The sequence below is a fragment of the Syngnathus floridae genome, chromosome 2 (genome assembly GCF_059516105.1).
Source record: "Syngnathus floridae isolate MCC-2025c chromosome 2, RoL_Sflo_1.0, whole genome shotgun sequence".
In the NCBI taxonomy this organism is placed as follows: Eukaryota; Metazoa; Chordata; class Actinopteri; order Syngnathiformes; family Syngnathidae; genus Syngnathus; species Syngnathus floridae.
The window spans coordinates 19,002,704-19,019,316 of NC_142414.1; the positions used below are offsets into that span (position 1 = coordinate 19,002,704).

Consider the following 16,613-nt stretch of genomic DNA (forward strand, 5'->3'; position numbering starts at 1 on the left):
TCTCTTTCTCTCTCTCTCTCTCTCTCTCACCCATCTATTCATCTATCCATCATTCATCCATTCATCTTACTACTGTTCCTTGCATAAGTGCTCAGCCATTTCCTGGCAAAAGAAGACACGAGCTGAGAAACTAAACGCAATGCCAAATGTTACTGCTTTGTACATCACAGCAATGCACAGCAGTCATTTTCAGTTCTCACAGAGGTTAGAAAGTAAGGAAACGCCCCATACCACAGAGAGAGCAGTTAAGTGACGCAGTGGTCATGTGATCGGGCCACTGGATGACATCACTGCAGAAAATGAGGACACAAAAGAGGGAGATGAGGAGAAAATAAAAAAAGAGGGAGATGAGGAAGGTGGGCGGCCATCATGGACATCCTATGCAACCATGGTAGCTGCAAATAAGGCTATTTGCAGTACTGCATTCTTGCAAAGGTCTTAGTTTCTGATTAAGTTTGCAGTCTCTAAAATTTGATTACAACCATTTCCCATGTAATTTCTGCCTTAGAATGAAAAAGGAGCACAATAATAATCGTTATTATAAGACTTATTGCGATAATTTACCCCATTGAGACAGAAGAAAGATCTATAGATAGGTAGGTATATTGTTAGAAAGTATCATATATATGTGTATATATATATATATATATATATATATATATATATATATATATATAAAATGATAGACGCAGAATATGGCCAGTAAACCAACACAAATGGTAGACCACATACACGCAATCCTCTATTGATTGCCAAATGCCACGCCTAAAGAATTGGACGCATGGAAGGCTTCGTCCTGCGTCTGCTGGATGACAAGCGGTAATCACGTCCTAGTTAAGAATAATGAAGTATAATCGCACAAGAGAATGAAAATAGCAAAAAACAGATTACGATAGCTCATTTTGAGCACAGCAGATTAGATAAGCATTGCACTGCACACCGGGAAAATTCGTTTACAAAAGATGTATTAATGTTACCTACAAGGGGGCAGTAGAGTGCGCTTTTCGATCTACCCGGTGCTCCCGTGCGCGTATATATGTGCAAGCACCGCCCTCCTATTCAGCAGTTGTTGCATCGACCCCGTTGGGTACAACACGCAACGCAAACCTCTTAGAAATACCCACCCAAAAAATATTTTTCTTCGTCCTCTTTCCTGCCTTAAACCCAAGACGAAAACATGGTGAGTTCGGCTATCATCCTTGTGCACAATGTTTTCTCTTTTGTTTTTAGGGAGAGGATTCTTAGCAGGGATAAAAAAAGGAGATGGTCGAAGTCGGTTCTTGGTTTGGCAATGCTGTTATCATTTGCACATTAGGACTGAATTTAATGGCCACAATTCATTATTTTAATGAAGTCACGAAGGATTATCAATTGGATTTGTACAGCGACTGTAGCAGGTTGCGATGCTTTGTGTCTGCGTGATGCGAACAATGACTAGTGGTACTGAGGAGAGAGAAGCTCATAATATGCCAAATTGTTATATCAGACAATATCTCAAAATTATTTTTTATTCTTAGATTTCTGTTCGAAATTTGGGATTATTACAATTTTTTTTTACAAATAAACGTGGCACCTTGCAAACGACGTCAGTTTGTAGGGCGGGGCTCGGCTGGGGAGGGATGGAGAAAGGCTCTTTTGTGGCAGGTCATTAGTAATTTATAAATACGTTTTTAATAATTCACAGTTTAATAGATTTTAAGCATGGTTAAGTACAATACCTGCGCCGAATACCGCGCCGGTGCTTCATTCGAATAAACTGAGCATTGTGTGGATTTTGGCCTCTTTTTACCCGCACAAAGCCGTGATTCTGCATCCTCGGTGGAGAGCAAGTGGAATATTCCAGAACTAGAGGGTGGACGCGCATGCGCGTATTATTTGCATTTCCTTGCCAAAAGAGGAAAGTGATGCAGGAAACACAAGAGAAGAGAAGGCGTAAAAAAGACAGCACACAACAAAAGAGTGTTTTATTCTTGCGTACAGGGGGGGGGGGGGGGTGCGGAGAGTGGGGGGGGTCTTCTGCGTTTCTGTGTGCTGTGGGTTGTCATGCAGCAGGGTGGTGTCTACTGCTGCAATTCTTGCAGCAAACGGTGGGGGCGCCCAACAATAATTCAACACGACGTTTGCTTTCATTTTTAGACACAGCAGTGACACTAAGTAAGTTAGTAATCTTAATGAACTTGAATATTTTTTTTTCTCTGCACAGCGCGAGTGTATCTCCATCCACGTTGGTCAGGCTGGCGTCCAGATCGGCAATGCATGCTGGGAGCTTTACTGCCTGGAGCACGGCATCCAGCCAGACGGACAGATGCCCAGTGACAAGACACTGGGAGGTGGAGATGATTCATTCAACACCTTCTTCAGCGAGACTGGAGCTGGAAAACATGTCCCCAGAGCTGTCTTTGTGGACCTGGAGCCCACTGTCATCGGTAAAGCTTTTGCTCTACAAAACAGTTCCTTTTGATACGTGATATGATGTGAAAAGTCATTTTTATGGATTTTTCTAAGATGAGGTACGCACTGGAACCTACCGCCAGCTTTTCCACCCTGAGCAGCTGATCACAGGCAAGGAGGACGCCGCCAACAACTACGCCCGCGGACACTACACAATAGGCAAGGAGATCATTGACCTGGTGCTGGACAGGATTCGCAAACTGGTGCGTAACTTTGCAAACATCATGGTTTTGGACCGAGGCAGGAAGCCAGAATGCTAATGTATTGTCCTCGTCTTTGTGTCGTCAGGCCGACCAGTGCACCGGCCTGCAGGGCTTCTTGGTGTTCCACAGCTTCGGAGGTGGCACCGGCTCAGGTTTCACCTCCCTGCTGATGGAGCGTCTCTCCGTAGACTATGGCAAGAAGTCCAAGCTGGAGTTCTCTATCTACCCAGCTCCCCAGGTGTCCACCGCTGTGGTGGAGCCCTACAACTCCATCCTAACCACTCACACCACCCTTGAGCACTCCGACTGCGCTTTCATGGTCGACAACGAGGCCATCTATGACATCTGCCGCAGGAACCTCGACATCGAGCGTCCCACTTACACCAACCTGAACCGATTGATCAGTCAGATTGTGTCCTCCATCACAGCCTCCCTTCGTTTTGATGGCGCCCTCAATGTTGATCTGACAGAGTTCCAGACCAACTTGGTACCCTACCCCCGTATCCACTTCCCCTTGGCCACCTACGCCCCTGTCATCTCCGCTGAGAAGGCGTACCATGAGCAGCTTTCTGTGGCGGAAATCACCAACGCCTGCTTTGAGCCCGCCAACCAGATGGTCAAATGTGACCCTCGCCACGGCAAGTACATGGCCTGCTGCTTGCTCTTCCGTGGCGATGTGGTTCCCAAAGATGTCAACGCTGCCATTGCCACCATCAAAACCAAGCGCACCATCCAGTTTGTGGACTGGTGCCCCACTGGTTTTAAGGTGGGCATCAACTACCAGCCGCCCACCGTAGTTCCCGGTGGTGACCTGGCCAAGGTCCAGAGGGCCGTGTGTATGTTGAGCAACACCACCGCCATCGCTGAGGCCTGGGCCCGCCTTGACCACAAGTTTGATCTGATGTACGCCAAGCGCGCATTTGTGCACTGGTACGTTGGCGAGGGGATGGAAGAGGGTGAGTTCTCTGAGGCCCGAGAAGACATGGCAGCTCTGGAGAAGGATTACGAGGAGGTCGGAGTCGACTCCATTGAGGGTGAAGGGGAGGAGGAAGGAGAAGAATATTAAAAGGCACAAGAAACTAGGGAATTTAATTGTGTGTTCTTGAAGGCATTCCAGACAAGTGTCTGTTGGTCAGTTACCAGATTGGTTGTTAAAAGTTATTCAAAATGTTCTTCCTGGCTCCAAATAAAGTCATGTGGCAAGTCAATTTGTCTTGTTTCCATGAAGGTTTTATCTTAGGTTTATAAGACCTAGCTGACAAAATGTTGGAATTTCGAATAAATTTTAAGATTCAGCAACAACTGGGCTTGAGTAATTCAGGGCAATTGTCATTACAGGACGGACAAAATTGCTCCAAGCAAAGTTTAATGGAAAACACAAATTTCGTGATGATTCATTGTTTTGATTACCAAAATTTTGAGGACATTAATCTGGTGTAATTCAGCAACATATTTGATTCACAAGAAACTGATATGTGTTCAAGCTTAAAAAAAAGGGTATCTTTAAAAAAAAAAAAGTACAAAAAGGGAGCAGTGAGGAGACGCTGTGACACGGAGATGCTCTCTGGGGCCTTGTTCACACTAGTCTGTCCTGTAGCAAGGGATGCTGATCGACCACTCCCCCCCGCCTGTTGAACATCTTCCACAGCATTGATGTTCTGGAACCGCTGAGATGCCAGCCAGCCTGAGGGTCCTCGCCTCCCCTGATGTCTCCTTTCAGATGGTAGGATTTCAGCCGCCTGTTGAGTGATGGTCGCATCTTAAGTACTGCAAAACCTTGGGCTATTGAAGTGATCACTTTATCAAGTTAAAACTGCCAATGAATAAATGCAAAGGAATAAAAGAGGAGGGCTTTACAAGTTGTTACATCACAGTAACATGTTGGTCCCCAAATATTCAGCAAATACGCCCCCTAGTGACATAGGGATGACATTAAACGACTCGTCATGGGTATGATTTTTTTTTTTTTTGTAGAGATGGCATATGATATCAAAGCAAGATAGTAAACGTTTTTATTTTCGTTGTTTGGCTGGTGATGCATTAAAATCTGTCTGGTCTTGAGGCAGGTCTCCCTCAAAACAAACTTAGCAGTGCACCATACGTATAGCCTACTCTTCTGTATGTAAAATGGCAAGTATGCAAATATGCATACTGACAGAAACATGACTTACTTGTAAGAAAATACCACTACTCCTAAAGACAAAACGAGGAGCGTGGCACCCAGCACAGTGGTGATAATGCTGGAGGAGGACAGCCCCAAGCCTGAAACAAAAATGGGGTGTGTCAGTTAGCAGACAAGAAAGTGAGCAAGCGCATTCATCCAACATAACCATACTTACCCATGTCAATGTTAACTTTTGCACTGGTGGCGGCCAAGCTGACGTCGTTGGCCATGGACACGTTGATGCAGTAGACGCCGGAGCTGTTGAAGAAATGATGCAACACCATCTGGCACTCTTTGGAGGGCTCCACCATGTTGCATGTGGTGTGAATGGGCTTCAAGCACTCTGCATCCAGAATCATGCTGCACACCTGTTTGGGGAAGCTGAGTGAGCGGGAGAGACGCCTCAGTAATACATTCAAAGCCAAAGATCACATACGTTTTATGTTTTACAGGCATAACACAATGGTGAAGAAAAAAAAAAATCAAAGGACAACCTGCTTTCTGAAAGAGATTGATTAGGTTCTACTGGAAATAATTTATAGATGTTCTAATCTAGGGGGTGCATTCACCTTCCCTGGCAGGTTACAGTGAGATCAATGGCATTGTTCTTCATTCCTGGTCTTGCTGTCATGCTGTTGTTCATTTGTACAATTTCGACTTTGTCGATGGCCTCTAAAAATCAGAGAAAATGTTTGCTGACACTGATATTCACTGAGGTAACGTTTGATCAGGGGCAAGTAACGACAAGGAACCCACCAACCACTTGAATGTCAGCGCAGAAGGAGCCATATCGATATGTTACACAGTCATCCTCAGAGGGTTTGTCCTTTGTTTCCCTTTTAACGACGAAAACAACCGCGGATTGGCCTGTCAGTGACAATGGTCGCTTTAAACCTGCTGAGGAAAAACGACCGTCAGGAATTACATACTACATAAGTGCATCAAAAAAAGAGTCACTGCAGGCATCTTTACCTTCCATCTCTACATCATTGCCCGCCTCCTCGCTTAAAGTGTTAGTGGCAGGGTCAGCGTGTGCCTCGTTGGTGGGGGAAGGAGTTCTAGCAGCTGGAGCCCCTTCTTGGGCGGGTTGAGCGGTGGAGGTCTCGTCTTCACTCGTTTCCTCCTCCGTGTCTGAATGAATTGCGTTGGTCCTCAAACCGATTACTTTACTGGAACCCAGAGGGAGGACTACGCCAGCTGCCACAAGAAACGTGTTAAATGACATCTGCATGCACAGTCACATGTCATCATGAACACAAGATGGCATACCTGAGGTTTCCTGATCACTGAGTGGTGCGGGGGCCTTGGTTGTGGTATCCACAGGAGGGATGCAAGCCTTGTCTGGAATCACCGCCTGGACCACCACGCGGGGCTTGAAGGAGCCGGCGCTCACGTAGGTATGCGTGACGGTCAGGTCTCTGGAAATGAGAGCCCCGCTGGTGTCCCCAAAGTCCCAGTTGAAGGTGATATCGGCGTCGGTCAGGAATTGGCTGGGATCGTGCAGGCTGACGCTGAAGGCAATGGCCCTGTTCAGGACGAAGCTCATGTCCCCAGCCAGGATGTCGTCCACTTGGTTCAGGGAGACAGCAAATGGGATTTGATCTGCACAGAGAAAAAGTTGTTGATCAACATATTGATCCTGTTGGATGGAGATGGTCTTGAAATGAACACACATTCACACAATCAGATCTGTAAGGCAGACAAGCAACGTTAATACTGTGATGGCAACTTTAAGGGGATTGGTGACCAGTTTTTGGGTCACCAATTAGCATTGAAAGGAGGTAGCCACATGTTTTGATAGTTCAAGGATTTTGTATTCATTTCAATTAATGTAGGCCTACGAGGAGCAGCCAAAAAATAACTATTCTGTTCATTTTTGGATCCCCCCCAAAAATGTTCTGTTTGTAGTTGAAATAAATGATAAAGACTTATTGAGGCTATCAATGAAGAACAATTATTCCCTTCTCTTGTGTCTTATGCAGGGTTCATACCCATCTGAAATTCCTACCAGTGATGGAAAACTGTGTGGAGGCATAACCCAGAGGAATGAACTTCTCTTTGCTCCGGTAGTGGTAGATGACGATGTCCATGGTGTAGGAGCCCAGTGGAATGTCAGTTGTGTCGATAGTAAGGGTGGATGAGGGACCGTCTGCCACCTGCCAGTACTGACCTGCTCAGGACAAATAATGATCAAAATGAGCACAACATGATTAAATAACTTTTCATATACATCCCTGATTCCTTAAATGACGGCTGTATGTGAAATACATTGTAAAAGAGGGCCTCAGTTACCCCAGGTCTTCCAGACAAACACATAGTTGGGCTTTGTATCCTTCTTGATTGGTGTCCCATCAGGGAAAACTGCTTCCCAGTCTGTCTTCGGAGTTGGAAAAATGGTTTCGGATGCCAGAAATTTCGTTCCTGAAAGAGAATGCGACACAAATCATTAAAGTGGAAGTCAATCGCAATACTTTCTTGACAATAATATGTTGTCGGTGCCCCCACTAGTCTAAACACGGCATTTTGATTAATATTGCGTTTGTGCAATATAAATTGATAAGCAAAATTCACCCGTTTTTATCAATCTGAGGGGGCGGCCACTTGCCGTTGACTAAAAATGACAGTTGCCACAACCAATCACAGCTCAGAAAACTGCTGAGTCGTGATTTGTTGTGACCTGAGACTTGGCAACTGATGTCATTTTCAGTCGATAGCAAGTGTCAAAATGACTGCCCCTTGTAATGGGTAAAAACAAGTGGATTTTGCCTGTTTAATTCATATTTCACACACAAAAGATTAATCAGAACACAGTTTTGATGAGCTGGGCCGCACAAAATATTATTTCAAAGAAAATTTTGAGGTTGACTTCTGCTTTAAGAATATCTCTCGGTTTCAAGTCAGCCACTTCTGTGTGGTTTGTTGTGCTAAAAAGGTTTTGGGAGGAGTTTGGTGGTGGTTCAAGTCCTATTTTTTTGTAATAGACCAAATAGACCAATTTAACATTCCGGTGCCAGCCTATGTTGTTGTAGTGTATTAAGTACCCTTCTGTGTGTATGCATACATATGTGTTACCGTTTACAATGCAGTCTTGTGCCCAAACCACGTCGCCATCGGCCTGTACTTTTTGGTTGTGGGGGAATTCCAAGTCAATGGTGAAGGTCACTTTGGCTCCGGTCAGAGTTGGGGAGTCGTTGGCGACATTGAATGTTACTTTTCCAGCTGTGCGTAAAACACACAGAAAACATGAAGTGTCTCAACATCCAACCATCCATTTTCTTTCCTGTCATTAGGAACGCAGGTGAGCTTGAGCCGACTTTGGGCAAAACTCAGCCAATAAAAGGGCATGTGTCGTAACAAATATTTCCAAAGTACGTTTTACACAGCCAAATGTGATGTTTGAATGAATACCCATGTGTTGAGATACAAACCTTTCCAAGAGTCTGCGTAACGGGGGTCTCCAACTTTCCATATTGGGTAAAGCTTGGTGTTCCAGGATGGATAGCGAATGAAGCGATTTTTGGGCTCTAGAATAAATATTGTAAAAAGAGAAGGAAATAATGTTATTTTTCAATTCAAAGCATGTATTTAGCTTTTTCTTTGGCTTTTGTCACGGATCGGAATGGAGCAGGGCAACCAAATGCAGCTCGGACCAGGGTTTATTGGAGGGAAAAGGTAGTTGGAAGAGAGGATAAGGGGAACAAACTAACAGAACCGGCAAACTGACATAACTTAACGGACCGACCGACAGACTGGCAAAGACAGGAACCAAAAGAAACAAGAACCAAGAACGACATTAAACGTGAAGACATCAACGATCCGAAAGGGAGTAACACGCAGACAGGACTTAAATACAAGACAGGTAACAAGAGGAAGGTGACTGTGATTACAATGATTGAGGTAACACAGGAGGGGAGGGGCGACGTGAACAGAAACCATGGTAACACAGACATAATAAAGCAACTGGGGATGAGTCGTGACAGCTTTTGATGGTGCCAACAAGAATTAATGCAAAGAGAAGATTGTCACAAGAGTACTAAGAAACACAATTTAAGACTTTAAAAAAACTTCACTTGCTAACTTAAAATTGTTTGACAGATAACAATGTTAAAATGGTACATAAAATATTTTTAGGTTTTATTAGAACAGTGAATGTCTCCAGGATCTATTTCCTGTGGGAAAAAACCTCCAAAAGTGCTCTATAAATAAAATTGAAGAAGACAAAGAAAAATTGTTGTCTGAACTAAAATTGTTTGACCTACGAGAGTGTTTCCATTGTATTTTATTTATTAATTATTAAATTGTCTAACATAATTTTTGTCCAATGGCACCCACTATCAAGGTGTATTTGTTATTTTATTATATATATCATACAAATGCCTGAATGTAGCCTTGCTTTCTTCAATCCTTCTCATGTGACACTCAGGTGTTTGAGAGTTTAATGCAGATTAAAAAGTCACAGGTTAAAAGATGGATTAAAAAAAAATTCATTTTATTTTAAAACGGCAAAAATACATAAATGCCATCCACATATAATTTTTGTTCGAAGAACTCTTTTTAAACCTGTCTGATATCACCGAAAACTTTCCTTCAACCCGATATTGCCATTTTTTCGTTTTTGATCACGTCTATAAATGGAATATTTACAGGTATGACACACTAGAAGTATATTCTATATATACTTCCATTAGCCTTATCTTATTATTTCATATTAACAATGACTTTATTAATTAATTATTATTATATTTTTTTAAAGCATCTTCTTTACTTACTGGCCACAGAACGTGAGGCAACTACCAGCAGCACCAGCAGCACAGCCGACGTCTTCATCATCTTGCTCCTCGTCAAGTATCCCTTTAGTGAGCAGCCGGCAACCGCAAAGAGGCTTTATAAACTCACTCATGTTTGAGCCCCACGTGTGTCAGCAGACAAAGGAGGCCCGGCCTGCACACACACGCACAAACTTGGGGGGGCACCTAGCCTGACATGAATTATGTCAGGCATTAACGCTCATCCAGTATGAGTTTTGAGAACACTTATGGAATATGCACACGCATGTTGATCATGTGTGCAAAGATTGAGGTCGTCTCCATGTTTGAACTCATCGACCCCTCTAGTCTGTTAAATCTCTGATCCTGCAATTTGGAACATGGCAAGAGGCACAGTAAATCAACTTTCCTTTATTACTAATGGGTTATCTTATCAAGACACACACGAGAGCAAGATAATAGAATATTGATGCAGTGCAGATGTAGCTTACGCCTCAGCAATCCTCAAGCACAATAACAAGTATATGAAAACCTAAAAACTGAGCACTATGATGCCAAAGGAGGTTTGAAGGGAGCAGATGCCGTCAGTCAGTATAGCAGGACTACCATGTGGAAGATGAACCAGAAGAGAACAACCTGAGTCTTACAAACTGACCTCTATCTTTTGAGAGTATTCTCATATTTATGTGTTAATACAAGCTAACAAAGAGTGGCTTTGGAGGAAACATGCTACCAAATTCAACAAATATCTTGAATTAGGGGTATTATAAATTCAAGAACTCACATGCTTTTAAAATGCCACCCATGTGCTCCCCTAAATCTCAAATCTCCTGACACATTTTGGGGGCTAATTATTACACATTGAGTGCAAATTGGGGTGCAATGATAATTCATATCTGCTGATAGAGCTGCAAGACCTTTCAAAAAATGGAAAACTAGAAACATGTCAAGAGAAATAATATTTTAAAAAAAATTGCTTGTATGTTAGTGGAACAATGGGTCACGCATGCAACGACAAGGCGGCGATTTGTTGGATAAAAATTGGAGGAATGCAATGTTAAGGAGGATTATGGAAACACTTGTGACTCCCTAAATTCATCCGGCTTTGTCATTCTCAACCGGCAACTATAAAGTGACTTTGTTATAAGCATTTTTGTCTCCTTATCATGTGCATAACACTGACATATAGCGAGCTACCTTTTGATAAAACCGCCCATAAAAAATACAATGTCGGTATTCATGCAAATTCAGAATCATCAGTCGCTATGGCGAAGCATCTATTCTAGAGGAAATATCCAATGAATGAATGAATAAAAAAACGATTCATTTCAGCATCAAACTGTCACAGTCTGTAATTTGTTTTTTATTGTACAGGCTGTGTTTTTAAAAAGCAGTTTATCATCACCACCATCTGTCAAAGTGGACTTGTTAATAAAAGTAAACATTTATTGTGCATCAAACAATAATTTGGTTCTCTGGAGTGCCTGTTCCATGCATTAAGTGTAATGTTAAGCAACCCAGTTAATGTTTTGCTGATCTTTAGTGTGCCTATTTCTGTAAATGTGTCTGGGTATGGCTATTCTTCACCTGTGCTTACATATTGAAAAATATCCTATCCACACACAAAAAAGTTATGTCATGTTGTATAGACGGAGGCTGCAACTATGATTATTTTGATTTATTTGAGTGATAAATTTGTCTGATGATTAACCAATGAACCTGATTTTTTAAAGATGTTTTAATTTCCATTGCTCTGGTGTCATTGCATTTCAGAGATGTAAATGAAATTAATAAAAACTAAATAAAAGGTTGATTCTTGTATTATGAGGGTTCCACGACGTATGAAACTTTTGGTCTTCAGTAACGCCTTACCGCATGTGACTGGTGCATTATACTGCCCCCTAGTGGCTAAGGCACCAGACTGATCAGCAATGTCAGTCTCGTATGATTAAAGTATTAAGTCAAATCTTAATACAACTGCGATTAGATCTTTAGATTTCCTTTAAATGTTATTGCTGTATCTTTTAAAAAATTACAATACAATATAGTGATATTTATTTCTTATTTTATAAAAACATACTCCAGTTGACAGGGTGTTTTTGTGTGAATGGAACGTATTAAATGACATTTCTATTTATTTCAGTGTAGAGAATTGAAATCCAAGTGATTTTAGTCGTCTATGTACCACAAAATCAGACCGTTCGGGGTTTTTATCTGTGATCCTCCGCCACACTAGGGAGCACCCTTTTGTCTGTCAGCCGCTTTGAGCTGACCAGCAGAACAAGCAATTCGTCCCACCGGCGTTTTAGTGATCAGCAGAAGGTCGTCGGGAACTGGCAAGCCGGTATTCGGCAACAAACAGAAGATACCTGCCAAGTATGCCGTAGTTTATGACCAGTGACGATGTGACAGCGCGAGTGATGTTTTCGCTTTTTTGTTGCGGAAATTCAGACTATTACGATTCCTCGCTAGCTGGCTAATGTTAGCTCGCGCTTAGCTAGCATCACTTGTGATCGTTACGTCGCCAGCTTGTCATCGAATGCTTTTTCTGTGAGCGACACGTCTTACCTCTGCACGGACCGAAAAGCGCTCCTTTTCCCGATCGCTTCAGTCTGCTCCATCCCTGTTTACTCATCTTGACACCGTGTGGCTGTCTGGATGGCAGCCGCGACCACAGCCCGGAGGTTGCCCATGGGTGTGCGGACTTTTAGCGACTATCTCCAGCTTGCCATCGTGGGCTCGCCCCGGTCTTGTCGCCCATCGGTGCCCCGAATGTGCACGCGACAAAATATCAGGTAATGAACATCAGATGATCTGTCTGTGAGTGTTACTTAGATTGCAATCTAACATTACTGTGACTTGGAATTGCGAGTACAGTACATAGCGTTTCGGTTTCGAGGTTACGAACGGTGCCCGATGAACTAGTTTACGCTATGACGTAACAAGAAGTCGCACGAGAAGTCACACCAGGTTTTCTTTTTCGATTGTTTTATAATACATATATATAAACACATAGCTTACTCTAATCATGATTTTACCACTGTTTGGACTGCGTTAGTGACAGACAACGAGACTATATATATATTTTATTTTAACCCTAAACAATTCGATATACTGTGACTAAACTTCGAATATACTGCGCATTCTTAATGAAAAACTATGGTCATTGAACAAAATATTGAAATAAAACTGCAACTAAGTGAATTCGTGATCCACTGTCCTGGTTAATATTCCCCCCTTCCAAAATATATCATTATGATTATTTTATGATTGCCCACTCAGCATTGCCCATCCCCGCCATAGACTAATCAGCACAAAGTATCATGTCAAAATAAAGTCCTCTTTAAATAAATGGTTCAAGCTCTTTGCAGTTTAGTGTTTTAAAGCTCCCGGCAGATCTTTGCGGAAGTATAAAGTGTCTATACCTCAATATAGTGAGATGATGTCTACTCTGCCGTTCTTGCACCAAATGAACGTCTTTGTATGTGTTCCCCTGAAATGAAATGACTAAGGTGCACAACAACCAAAGCAGAAGTTTTTCACTTAAGTCATTTGAGTGAAAGGTTTGCGTGTTGTTGAAAGGCCCAAAAGTTTTTTTCCAAAACACCTGTGTCACTGAGGACGGAGCGGACGGAGATTATTCTAGTCCCATCTTGGCTCATTGAGGTCAGCCACATTCTGACATCACATGTTGCAGGAGCACTTGTCACATGAAATGAGAAAACGCCAGCAGCAGCCAGCCAACTTTTTTATGTCCTATTGTCCCTCTGGAGGTCAGAATTTACCGGTGCACACCCGCAGCCTTTTTCTCACTCACAGGATGTCTTTTGTCCCCTCGCAGACATTTGTCCTCATGCGGCATTTTGATGACGAGATCTCCCAGAGTGCTTTGCCTCCTCGACTGGGAAGCAATGGCGAGTGTTCCCCAGAGCAGGAACTTCATCAGCCTTACCAATAAAAGGAAGGAGTACTCGGAACGCAGGATACTTGGGTAACGGCCGCCGCCGAGAAACTTGAGTTTCGCTCGTCTGATGCATGTGTGTGGCGCTAGCCCCCACCCTTACTGAGCATGTGTCCTCTTGCCTGCAGGTACTCCATGCTAGAGATGTACGATGTGGTTGCCAACGTCGATGACTACAAGCTGTTCGTTCCGTGGTGCAAGAAGTCTCAGACGGTGGCCAAGCGGGCGGGTCATTGCAAGGCCCAGCTGGAGGTGGGCTTCCCGCCTGTCATCGAGCGCTACACGTCCATGATCAGCTGCGTGCGGCCTCACCTGGTCAAGGTGAGTTCTCGCCATGGCTTTGCGTATAAATTGCACAACCAGACAAACTTGAAAAAGCCTCAAAGTAATTTTTCAGAATGTTTTCCGATAATTTTAATAACCTTTGTTGTGTCGTTCTCCCGGTGCTGACTGCCATCAGGCCGTGTGCACGGACGGAAAGCTGTTCAACCACCTGGAGACCATTTGGCGTTTCAGTCCCGGCATTCCCGGTTACCCTCGCACCTGCACTGTTGACTTTTCCGTAAGTCGCCACTCCCTCCGCGTGACGTCCGCCGTGACCGCTTTGCCATTTCTGTGAGCACGCCCCCCCTCTCACCTCTACAGATATCCTTCGAGTTCCGCTCCCTGCTGCACTCGCAGCTGGCCGCCATGTTCTTCGACGAGGTGGTCAAGCAGAACGTGGCTGCTTTTGAGCGTCGTGCCTGCAAGCTCTACGGCCCAGAGACTCGTATCCCACGAGAGCTCATGTTCCACGAGATCCACCAGACGTGATGTCCGGCCGTAAAACACCCAAACTGCATGAAGCTGCTGCTTAGTCTCCCCCCTTACCCCCTGCCTAGCCCCCTCCACCCCCCCACACCTCTCTTGAGGGACATTGTCCATTGAGTTCATGTACAAAACAACAAATACATCGTCAAACAATATGCTTTTATTTAAAATATATATATATATATTTTTAAGACAACCAATCCTGACTTTAATTCTGAAATGGAGGAAGTCCAATGTTTCACTGTGACCTTCAGGTCAAACATATTCCTTCACGTTGATTTGTTTTGATACACTACTCACAAAAAGTTTGGATGTTAGCTGAAATATCAGGATGAATCTTGAATATCGCCAAACTCTTACAGGTGAATTTAATCCAAATTATTCACAATTTTTGAAAGCACATATGTATTCAACTGTTTAGTGTCTCAGCACTTTTTCCTACAACTTGCTGTTCTCTAAGAAGGAGCCACATTCACAGCAGGTGTTTTTTTAAGGACTCTTCCAGTTTATCTTTTATAATATTTTAGGCTCGTCCTGAAAATTCTCCAGTATCCCATTTTTTGTGAGTAGTCTGCTTTGCTCCATTATAGTGTGCTTGGTGCTAAACACTTAATATATGATTAGTGTATTTTTTTTTAAAGGGGGAGCGGATAAAATGTGCCATTTTTTGGGACAGTGAGAAAGTGTTAACAGGTTTGATTAAAGGGACGAAGAAGTTTTCTTTCTGCACTTTGAACTTGCTTGCTGTCACGTGTGACATTTGCATACGTGTGCACAGATTTGGTAGCCTAGTGGTGAACCACCTCATGCCAGTGCTTTAGCTTTTCTTTTATCATCTCAGGAGAAGTATATGGGCAGATGCATCACATCTGCTCAGTTACACAATAAACTGTTGTTTTTTAATCTGAAGAATGTCAAGAATTTGGGGAAGTTTTTTTAAAAAAAACAAAAACTTTTAATTGCAGTTTTTAAATAAATTCAAGTGTTTTAGACATATTAAAGGTCATTTTTGTTTTTAAAGTTTCGTTTAAAAAATATAAATCTGTAAAATTGTAAAAAAGAAAAAAACAATGGAAAAAAACCCAGGTCAATTCAAATTACTTTTCTGATTAAAACCTGTTCACATTTTTCAGCTTTCCCAACCTTTTCTTTTTTGTGTTCAAATAAAAAGATAAGTCAGTTTGCAGTTATTCATCTGTTGTAGTCCAAATTGGTCTCTGACCCCCCCCCCCCCACCACAAAAGTGCTCATAATTTTATTAACGTTTCCTTGAAAATGGGTAAAAGCCGAACCACAAATATCCGGGGGTCCACTTTATATTCAAGTTCAATCAACATTTCAGAGCTTCAATGTTACATGGCAAATGAAAGCATGAGAGGAATGCCCTTTAGCCTGCAGCGTTCGCATTAACATATTGTTGGCCTAGGAACTTAATCTTGTCGTTTGCTTGCACATGTAAGCAAGGCTGCAACCTGTGTTTGTGTGCTGCTCACACATTGATTGTAATATTATTATTGTCACCAAAGGTCTATGAATTCTATTTTCAACTTCCTGAACCAATTGGCAAAATATTAAGTATCGGTTTGCTACATGGGCCATTTCATGTTGTCGAGCTTTTTTTAATCTGCGGGGAGAACGCTCGTGAGGCAGGCAAATATTTAAACTTTCAAGCACCTGTGCGTTATTGTGATGTCCCTATGTTGTACAAAGGCTGAAGTGTACTTTTGGAGGCGAGACTGTATATATAAATAAAGTACCTTATTTTCAGTGCGTGCAGCTTCTGAGTCGTCGATCCATCCATTCAAGCTATTAATGTGAGCAACAGAAAAGTTAGCCATCATGTCTAATTTTGAACCAAATTACCTATAGAAATGTCAATTACAACCGGTAAACTTTCTTGTACAAAAGCTTATCTTGTTCAAAGCGAAACTCAACCCCAAAGTTTTCTTGACAGTAATACTATGTTGCATGTGGCCCCCACTAGTTTAATCACTGCATTCGTGTTAATATTCTGTGTGGAATATGAATTAAGCAGCAGAATTCTCCCATTTTTATCCAACTCAGGGTGGCCATGTTACCATTTGCTGTCGACTGAAAATGACATCACAGTTTCCAGGTCATTTTCAAGTTTCAAGCAGACCTGGGTGGCGGCATGTAGGGTGTTATTAATATCCTAGCACATTCAGTAAGAAGGGCTCGTGTGACTGAGGAAGGCCAAAGTGCCTTTTAGTGCCATGACGCACATCTCTGGTCGTTAA

General features: G+C 42.7%; 3 protein-coding genes across 5 annotated transcripts; 2 read left to right on the top strand and 1 right to left on the bottom strand.

Annotated features, from left to right (window-relative positions):
• The first annotated feature begins 1,013 nt into the window (after nt 1-1,013).
• Nucleotides 1,014-3,862, top strand: LOC148402430 (tubulin alpha-1B chain). Its single transcript, XM_088369142.1, has 4 exons — nt 1,014-1,180; nt 2,204-2,426; nt 2,506-2,654; nt 2,740-3,862. The coding sequence occupies exons 1-4, from the start codon at nt 1,178-1,180 to the stop codon at nt 3,718-3,720; spliced, it is 1,356 nt and encodes a 451-aa protein (XP_088225268.1). The 5' UTR covers nt 1,014-1,177; the 3' UTR covers nt 3,721-3,862.
• Nucleotides 3,863-4,003: 141 nt separating this feature from the next.
• LOC148402431 (melanocyte protein PMEL-like) lies at nt 4,004-12,501 on the bottom strand. 3 transcript variants are annotated; one of them, XM_088369137.1, is made up of 13 exons: nt 12,153-12,501; nt 9,588-9,759; nt 8,247-8,342; nt 7,891-8,037; nt 7,111-7,239; nt 6,827-6,988; nt 6,088-6,420; nt 5,791-6,015; nt 5,575-5,712; nt 5,388-5,490; nt 4,994-5,199; nt 4,826-4,916; nt 4,004-4,393 (listed from the first exon to the last, which is right to left on the bottom strand). In XM_088369137.1, the coding sequence occupies exons 2-13, from the start codon at nt 9,646-9,648 to the stop codon at nt 4,231-4,233; spliced, it is 1,854 nt and encodes a 617-aa protein (XP_088225263.1). In that variant the 5' UTR covers nt 9,649-9,759; nt 12,153-12,501; the 3' UTR covers nt 4,004-4,230. The 3 variants fall into 3 exon arrangements, with proteins under 3 accessions (XP_088225263.1, XP_088225262.1, XP_088225261.1); XM_088369136.1 differs by having other exon boundaries at nt 5,575-5,715; XM_088369135.1 differs by lacking the exon at nt 9,588-9,759 and having other exon boundaries at nt 5,575-5,715.
• Nucleotides 11,833-16,125, top strand: coq10a (coenzyme Q10A). The gene is made up of 5 exons (XM_088369144.1): nt 11,833-12,379; nt 13,426-13,575; nt 13,674-13,866; nt 14,006-14,107; nt 14,191-16,125. The coding sequence occupies exons 1-5, from the start codon at nt 12,243-12,245 to the stop codon at nt 14,356-14,358; spliced, it is 750 nt and encodes a 249-aa protein (XP_088225270.1). The 5' UTR covers nt 11,833-12,242; the 3' UTR covers nt 14,359-16,125.
• Nucleotides 16,126-16,613: the final 488 nt, after the last annotated feature.

What these genes read in the sequence shown, in the direction of transcription:
- LOC148402430 (XM_088369142.1), top strand. An exon ending in CCTGGAGCCCACTGTCATCG is followed by an intron (nt 2,427 to 2,505) that starts GTAAAGCTTTTG and finishes GATTTTTCTAAG; the next exon opens with ATGAGGTACGCACTGGAACC. An exon ending in TGGACAGGATTCGCAAACTG is followed by an intron (nt 2,655 to 2,739) that starts GTGCGTAACTTT and finishes TTGTGTCGTCAG; the next exon opens with GCCGACCAGTGCACCGGCCT.
- LOC148402431 (XM_088369135.1), bottom strand. Translation starts at nt 12,219, where the DNA reads ATGAGTAAACAGGGATGGAGCAGACTGAAGCGATCGGGAAAAGGAGCG. An exon ending in AAAAGTTAACATTGACATGG is followed by an intron (nt 4,917 to 4,993) that starts GTAAGTATGGTT and finishes TTTTTGTTTCAG; the next exon opens with GCTTGGGGCTGTCCTCCTCC. An exon ending in GTAGTGGTATTTTCTTACAA is followed by an intron (nt 4,394 to 4,825) that starts GTAAGTCATGTT and finishes ATCACTCAACAG; the next exon opens with GCGGCTGAAATCCTACCATC.
- coq10a (XM_088369144.1), top strand. Translation starts at nt 12,243, where the DNA reads ATGGCAGCCGCGACCACAGCCCGGAGGTTGCCCATGGGTGTGCGGACT. An exon ending in TGCACGCGACAAAATATCAG is followed by an intron (nt 12,380 to 13,425) that starts GTAATGAACATC and finishes GTCCCCTCGCAG; the next exon opens with ACATTTGTCCTCATGCGGCA. An exon ending in CCTGCACTGTTGACTTTTCC is followed by an intron (nt 14,108 to 14,190) that starts GTAAGTCGCCAC and finishes TCACCTCTACAG; the next exon opens with ATATCCTTCGAGTTCCGCTC.